The 8315-nt window shown below is 45.7% G+C and overlaps 1 protein-coding gene across 1 annotated transcript; it reads left to right on the top strand.

The window, feature by feature from the left end:
- Window positions 1–1024: 1024 nt before the first annotated feature.
- Window positions 1025–5900, top strand: LOC136197585 (uncharacterized). The gene is made up of 4 exons (XM_065987378.1): window positions 1025–1050; window positions 1206–1447; window positions 4421–5013; window positions 5457–5900. Exons 1-4 carry the CDS (start codon window positions 1025–1027, stop codon window positions 5898–5900), a joined length of 1305 nt encoding a protein of 434 aa, XP_065843450.1.
- The last annotated feature ends 2415 nt before the right edge of the window (window positions 5901–8315 follow it).

The raw sequence follows: 8315 nt of genomic DNA, 5'->3' as shown, positions 1-8315 counted from the left end.
CGCGCGCCCAAGGCGCGCGCAACCTCTCTCACATGGACCCCCCTTGCTCGAATCCTAGATCCGCCACTGTTGTCCGAGGGTGTTCTGCAGCAATGGAGCGTTCTCCCTTGTCTATTTAAGATCGAAAAGGTCGTCGTTGTCATCCAACTGAGCCACGCCCGCCCAGCGGATGGGGTTCCTGGACGTCCCGTAGTCACTCGTCGGAAGATCAGCCAGCATGTGTTGAAACGTTGTGCATAGTAGTTGTGCATTGTGACTGTAAAAAATAAACATTATTATTATTATTATTAAGATCGCCATTTGGCATTTCGGTTACAGATTGTTAATTTCGTGGCACAACACAACTCAACCTTTGAAATGTTTTGCTGCAACAAGGACTTTGAAGCTCACATTTGAAACGTACGACAAGAAGGAGCTTGGGCACCCCAAGCTGAAATTCACGCAACTGCAACACTTTTTCAAATTGACGTTAGAGTGTTTACATGGATGGGTTAAGAGACGGCGTGAAATACTTACAAGATTTGAAATAAATGTTCCGGCACCAATTAGGTTCCCCGTAAAAAAATTGGTATACATCATCATATAATTCGTTTTGATCTGATTGTACCAATCGATCAAATGTGAGTTGGCTTTGGCGCTTTGCTTCTTAACAGCTAATGAATTCGGCCTACTGCTGGCCAAAGAACAATAGCTACGTCAGCAGGTAAGAGAAGGCATTCCCATAAAATGCCTTCGTGGAGGCATTCCAATGAAATATTTCCTCTAAAAGCAGTAAATTTTGAAACAATTTATTTCAAAAATTCAAATCTTTGTTGCTAATAAAATGAAAAAGGAATAGTCAAAGTCAATGACTCAAACTTTTTCAAACTGCTATTTACGGTTGGGAAAATATATCAAATACGTAGTAATAGTAGACATAGTCTTTACAGTAAATCAATCAATCAAAAATTTAATCAATTTTTGTCCTTACTATAAAACCTCGTCAGCAGGACACTGGGAGAACGTTGGTCAAATGTATGACAACATGCTGGTGAAACATGGTCATAGCAAGTTACCTCCTTTGGGAAACGAATAGCCAAAGTGAGCCGAGATAGCTGTTTACAACATGTTTATTAAAGACATAACTAGCACAGACATAAAATAAAAAAACCAATAAGCAATACATACTTGCTAGATACAGATAATTAGTTATCCTTATCTAAAAGTTTTCATTTTTGTCTACTTGTTTCTCCGTCTCCTCCTTTACCCCTTCATTCTTGTCCTCTATTTCTCATTCTCTTCATTCTTTTCCCTCCTCTCCCTTTTCCCCGGGCTCTTCCTTCTCTTTCTCTTTTTTTTTCTTTTTCTCCTTCTCTTCCTTTTTCTTTTGTTCCTCTTGCCTCTTCTTTTCCTTTTGTTTTCCTTTTGGTGGCTCCTTTTGCCACCGCCGTAAATCGCATTGAGGCCGGCGGCCAGCATTTGTACGCCTTCGCCGCTTGGGTGGAGGAACCCGCTCGGGCGGAAAAACCAGTATAGTGCAATCACCATTTTAAGTCTTCCACCATGGCGGCTCGATCGCATGACAAATTCACTAAAGAAAAAATGAAATAATGAATCATTTCTTTTGCGAGTGATCGCGAAGTCTTACCTTTTGGAGCAACGCCGACCGCAACCGCTTCCTCAGCGATTGCGACGTCAACCTTAGCCACGGCCGCGACCGCGACTGCATTTAACGTGATAGTCTTTGCCGCAGCCACGGCCACGGCTGGCGCCGCCCGTTCCTTTTTAAGCTGTCGACATTGAGTATTGCGCGCTGTGTGACGATAGATATCTATGTGTAACGTAACAATCAAAATGCAAGCACGTGTTTTAATTATTCAAGTAAAATGGTAAGAGCGGTGGGAGGCTTCTCATGATTGCTATCCAAGCCATCATTATCTAGTGTAGACTATGATATAATGCACTTCCCAACTAAAAAACTCGGGCAAATGCTAATCGGCTTCCGTCAAAGTAAAAAAGCAGCTTGGCAGACCAAGCTTTTCCATCATGACAAAACGATTCTTCTTTTTACATGTTCACGTACTGCCTCGTAGAGTTCACACTTTTGCCAAAGTATACAACTTTGTTAGAAAAACAAGGAATTTTTTCGACGTTTTTGTCAATTCTTGGAGTTCCTCAACGGTGAAAGCTTCATCGCTCAGACTTTGTTTGAGAAAAACTAGAGCTGCTTCTAACGCCTACTATGGAGCGTGATTCCCGCCAAAAATGTTTATATTAGGTTTTTTGTTAGGTTTTTTATACTATTGCTTACATTTGGTTTTGTATTAGGTTTTCGCTTAGGTTTTAATTAGGTTTTGGGTTTGGTTTTCTACATTTGGTTTGGTATTAGGTTTTTACGTTCATTAGGTTTTGGGTTTGGTTTTCTACATTTGGTTTTGTATTTAGGGTTGAAGGTTAGTGTTAGGCTTCTCATTTGGTGTTAACAAGTGTATTAGGTGTCTCCTTTAGCTCTCTGCTACGTTTCCGGTTACGTCAGATGTAATATTACGTTTTGCATATAAAGGGCTGAGTGCAAAATAGTCCTAAGCGCCAAATTGTACAAAATTGAGTTAACTGCCGGAAAGTAAAGTTTAGGCGTCGGAGGTTCACATGTTAAAGTTTCGTGCATATCCGTGAAGGATTAACGGAGATATAGCAGGTTTTGTTCTGAAAGACCACGTGACGCTTAACGCACTTTACTTCACACTCGTACTTGTAATGGATGTCACGGAAGGAAGCCAGAGAAAGGGAAGAAAGCGTTTGCGGCAGCCTGACAAGTGGACTAGGAACAAAAACAAGAAGCTGAAAGTTTCCGGTAAAGAATACGTCGATTCTAAAGGGAGAATCGTCCAGAAAACGACGATGAGAGCTATAACGTGCCGCTGCAACTACGGTTGCCATCGAAATGTATCGTCTGAAGAAGCGGAGCGAATTTTTAAGGCTTTCTACGATTCAGAAAGCTACGATCTGCAAAATATTTACCTAGCAGGTCAGATCAACGTAAAGCCAGTCGTCTGAACGCGAGTGCGTGAAAGTTCTCGAAGACAACATTCTTTCAAATACCACCTGCGTTTGCAGAACGGAACGTCTATTCAAGTTTGCCGAAAATCTTTCTGTGCAGTTCACTGGATCAATCCGAAAAGAGTTCGAGTACTTCAAAACAAGATTACATCTGGAGAAATCGTCCCGGTTGACAAAAGAGGAAAATACACTCCTCGTCCAAATGCCATTCCTGCCGACGTGATAGAAAAAGTAAAGCAGCATATTGAAAGATTTCCTCGTCAGCGAAGCCACTACTCTATATCAGAGAATCTGCATCGTTACCTTCCTGAGAATTTGAGCATCGCTGAAATGTACAGGTTTTACGTCGAGAAATATCAACCTGCAAGGCGTCGAACTCTAAGAAGCACTCAAGAAACCCCGCTGTCTTCAGAATGGATGTATAGGAAGATTTTTAATAAGAAGTTTAATCTTTCCTTTGGATTTCCAAGATCAGACACTTGCGAAAAATGCGACTATTTGAAAAATGCAGCTGCTAACCATCAAATCTCAAATGAGTAAAAGGATGTCTTTATAGCTCAACTAGCAGAGCATAAAAATTAACTGGTGAGGGATACCTTAGTCTAAAGGGGTACCCGGCTTCGCGCGGGTTGTGTGCAGGAGATTCTAAGGTTTTCCACGGGCCCTGTGACAGACACGTGGAAAGGAATAACTTCCGGTGTTACTTCGGACAATTACTACCATTACGTCTTCGCTCCTGGCTCCTCAATCGTATTTGTGGACCCGCTCTCGCTACGCCTCGGGAAGCAACACTCGCTCCCGCTACGGTTTACGGTCAAGTTCATCATAAAGACCGGTGGTTGAGGTGACTGTGACTATCGGTTGGCGGTAGTGGTGGGCGTATCGATACCAAAAGTATCGATACCGTCGATACCCGGCTGCGATACTCAGGTATCGATACCAATAGTGGTATCGATGCAGTATCAATACTTTACCGCGCGCTAAAATTAATAAATCTAATTATCCTCTTTACTTCACGTGTCAGTACGCTTGACACGTCGCTTGTGCGCATTGTCCTTGACTCCTTGTCGATGGCCTCGCTGCAGCATCTGAATCCGCGCTATAGAAATGGCTTCGAAAAGACGACAACGAAGTCCGGTTTGGAACTATTTTTCTCGGTCGGAAGACACAAGTGATGAAGCAAAGTGTAGCGTTTGTGGAGATTCGATCAAGACGTCTAAGAATACGTCCAACATGATAAAGCACCTCAAATCTAAGCATTTGTCAGAGTATCAAGTCGTCATAGCCGAGCAAAATGCAGATAAACAGGCTGAGCCGGCTTCCAAGCAGCCAACTCTGCGAGCAACCCTGAAGAGGTCAGTCACATACGACTCGGAATCTTTCCGAAAACGAAAAATGGACGACGCGCTTATTAAAATGATCGCTTTGGATCTCCAACCTGCGTCCGTCGTTGAAGATACAGGATTTCGTCACTTGGTTCATACGTTGGATTCCCGCTATCAATTGCCAAGTCGTCGCAGCCTTATGAGGTCCCAACTGCCAGACGTTTATGAGAAAATTAAAGCCAATCTAAAGGAAAGAATTTCTAAAGTGCAGTTTTGCTCGATAACGACTGATCTTTGGACTTCACGAACGACCGAATCATACATCACGGTCACTTGTCATTTTGTCAAAGAGCGGGTTTTGCAGTCAGTTATTTTGGAGACTTGGCATGTGCCAGAGGCCCATACTGGCGACAACCTAGCAGCAGAGCTGAAAAGAATCGCTCAACTTTGGGAAATTGACGAAAAAATTGTTGGTGTCGTCACGGACAGCGCAGCGAACATAGTTCTAGCTGTTGCAAAGAACCGCTGGAAGCACTTGTCATGCTTTGCTCACGTATTGAACCTCGTCGTTCAACATGCAATTAAAGCCGATTCGGTTGTTTCTGATATTCTTAAAAATGTCGAGCTGTCGTCGCATTTTTTCATCAAAGTTGCAAAGGCAGCGAGAAGCTCAAATCGTTGCAGCAGCAAATGAACTTGCCGCAGAACAAACTTGTCCAAGATGTTGACACACGGTGGAACTCTAGCTACTATATGCTAGAGCGCATGATAGAGCAGTACGAGGCAGTATCGTCTGCCCTTTGCATGATGGGGAAGAAGGATCTAACGTTCGATGAGGAAAACCTCCAAATAATGAAAGAAGCTGTTGCTCTGCTGCGGTCCGTTTGAGCAAGCTACCGTAGAGGTATCATCGGATGAGTATCTCTCGGTTTCCAAAATAATACCACTGTCGAGAGCACTCCAGACACTTGCCACAAACTCTTCAAGTACTCTCAAAGTTGCGCAAGAATTGCGTGCCCAGCTCAAAGGTGTTCTAACTTAGAAGATTCAAAGTTGCTCTCGTCAGCTACGATGTTAGATCCTCGTTTTCAGGCTTTGCCATTTATAAGAGAAAGTGCCGAGACGGCTCAGCAGCGCTTACTTGCAGAAATGAATCTAGTTCCAAGGTCCTGCTCCGTCGACGACGACGCAGATTCTTCTGTTGCTCCTGCTTCTGAACTATGGAAATCTTTTGAAACCAGGGTGATGGAGAAAACAACAGCTAGGACGAGTTTCGTGGACCACACGATAGAACTACGCGAATACCTGCATACAAAGAACCTTCTTCTCTGGTGGAAATCACACATCATCCAGTTTCCAGTGCTCTCGAAAATGGCAGAGAAGTATCTATCAATGGCCGGTACTTCCGTGCCGTCTGAGAGGTCCTTCTCAGCAGCAGGCCAGCTTATATCTGAAAGACGAAGCAGACTTAAACCAGAAAACGGTAACATGCACCTTTTCCTGCATAAGAACTTGAAGGTGTTGGATCATCAATAGACGTACTGTTCAGACTGTACCGTGGGATTCTAAATTGCATTACTTTAGCGCGCTCTATAATTTCCGGTATCGTATCGTTTAGTATCGATACCGTCGATACTCGCGCTAAAATGTATCGGTATCGTATCGATAACAAAGTATCGGTATCGCCCACCACTAGTTGGTGGACTGTCTCTAATCTGGCACAATTTATCGTTTTTCTTTTGATGAACAATATCGATTTACGAACTGTAGTTTGGTGTACCCGCTCACGCTATCCAATCGATGTAAGACTAAATCAGAAAGAATTAATTAGGGATGCTCCGTAGGACGAAAAACCCGCTTGAAACAATTGCTAAGCAACGGGTAACAGTTGGGTTAATATCCTGCCTCCTGCCAGGCGCCACCCGCCACTCGTACGTCGATCGCATACGAAATGTGGACGCGAAACCTATCCCATCAATATCATGGTGGATTATAATTAATTAATTCAGGGCGGAAAACTACATCTCGAAACAGTCTGTGGCTGTAGAACACAATGAGCGTTTCGGAAATTTGAGAGCAGTACGCGTGCGGAATTGTTGTGTCCTTACTAAGGAGATCTATTCTTTAGAGAGTGTGTGTATACGGGGACCAACAATCATCGAGCATGCGCCTACCTAACCTACCTAGTACCTAACACCTCCCCTTCTCCACCGAACGCGGAAAGGGAGGTCCTACTACACAGACGGCACAAACCGCCACACCAACAACAACAAAAAAAATCAAACAACCACACCACAAAATCAGTACTTATGATTAGCAGTATTCGACCTCATATTCCGGGTGCCACCTGGGGCGTTGCCTCTCGCGCTGAGGTCGTGGCGCTCCGGTACCAGCCGCGGCAACTGGTTCTGGACGTGGCGTCGTTTCCGGTTGAGGCGCTGCGGATGCTGGCGGAGGTGTAGTCGGCCTCACCCTAGAAGTAACTCTTTCCCCTTGGGTTGCTCGTTCTCTTTGCCCCGGACTGGCGGGACCATCTCTTCGACCAGGTGCGCAGATTTCAGCTTCCTCTCCTTCGCTTGCCCTTGTTGTCGGCTCCTGTGTCGGTTGCTGCTCGGTGGACAATTCGCGAGGGTCCTGAGCGAGAGGCCGTGTGTTCTCTCTGCTCGCTGATGTGTGATTTTCCGCGGATTCGGTCGGTTCGTCATCCTCTTCGGCATCCCGAAGCTGTGAAACGTGTCGTTTCCAAATAACGTTACCTCCTATAGCCACCGTGTATGACACGGGGCCGGTGCGTTCCAATATCCACCCTTTTACCCATGGAATAGTGGAACGATAATTGCGAACCCAAACGGTCTCGCCATTTCTAAATTCTCGAAATTGCTGTGGCGCATTGACGAGGGTGCGATCGTCGACCGTTTGTCGAACATCCGACGTCACTAAGGCGAGCCTGGTGCGCAGAGGGCGGCCTATGAGCATCGATGCCAGCGTTTGCTCTGTAGTCGTGTGCGGGGCCGTCCGGTATGCCAGTAAGAATCGTGCTAATTTGGTGCGATGCGAGCGTGCCGAGGTGTCAGCTTTCATTGCGCGTTTGAAACTGCGGACGAGACGTTCGGCGAGGCCATTCGTCGCTGGATGATACGGCGCCCCCGTGACATGCTTTATCCCGTTTCGCGACGTAAACTTTTGAAATGCCTCCGAGGTGAATTGCGGCCCATTGTCCGAGACAATTTGTTCGGGTAGACCGAACCGCGCGAAAATAGCTCTCAGCTCGTCAATAGTGTCTTCCGCCGACGTGCTTTCCATTTCCACTATTTCTGGCCATTTGCTGAAGGCGTCGACGAGTAGAAGATACATACGTCCTTGAAAAGGACCGGCGAAATCAATGTGCAGCCTCTGCCAAATTCTGGCAGGATATTCCCAGCGGTGCAAAGGTGTTGCAGCGGGCGCGGCGGCTGTCTCCTGACAGCCTTGGCATCGGCGAATCATCTTCTCGATGTCCTTGTCTAGATTCGGCCACCATACATAGCCACGTGCCACCGCCTTTGACTTCGCCATTCCCAAATGACCTTCATGTAACACGTCTAGCATTCGTTCACGCAAAGCTGCTGGCACAATAGCCCGAGAACCCCAAAACAACACTCCTTCATGTGAGGTGATACTGTCTTTACGGTCGTAAAACGGTTTAAGCTCCGGCTCCCTGTTGTGCGAGTCCCACCCTTTTAGCGTGCCATCGGCCACGACTGCTAAGATAGGATCTTGACGCGTCGCTCGCCGTAGCATCTTTGCGGTGACCGGCAACGGGTCTAGCACCGACGCATAATACAATTTGTCAGTCTCTTCGGTCGAGCCAGGTTGTTTTTCACCAGGAAGAGGTAGCCTAGAGAGCCCGTCGCAGTTTGCATGTTTTTCTGTCGGTCGAAATTCGATAGAGTAGCGAAATGCTCCTAGAAA

This window comes from Oscarella lobularis, chromosome 17 (genome assembly GCF_947507565.1).
Source record: "Oscarella lobularis chromosome 17, ooOscLobu1.1, whole genome shotgun sequence".
Classification (NCBI taxonomy): domain Eukaryota; kingdom Metazoa; phylum Porifera; class Homoscleromorpha; order Homosclerophorida; family Oscarellidae; genus Oscarella; species Oscarella lobularis.
The sequence above is the reverse complement of the archived record's forward strand: the minus strand, read 5'-3'. Positions and strand labels throughout refer to the sequence as shown.

Bases quoted from the DNA above. Each gene is read 5' to 3' on its own strand.
- LOC136197585 (XM_065987378.1), top strand. From the start codon at position 1,025: ATGCTGGTGAAACATGGTCATAGCAA. The intron at 1,051-1,205 runs GTTACCTCCTTT...CTTATCTAAAAG, and splicing joins GTGAAACATGGTCATAGCAA to TTTTCATTTTTGTCTACTTG. The intron at 1,448-4,420 runs GCGGCCAGCATT...ACTCGGAATCTT, and splicing joins CGTAAATCGCATTGAGGCCG to TCCGAAAACGAAAAATGGAC.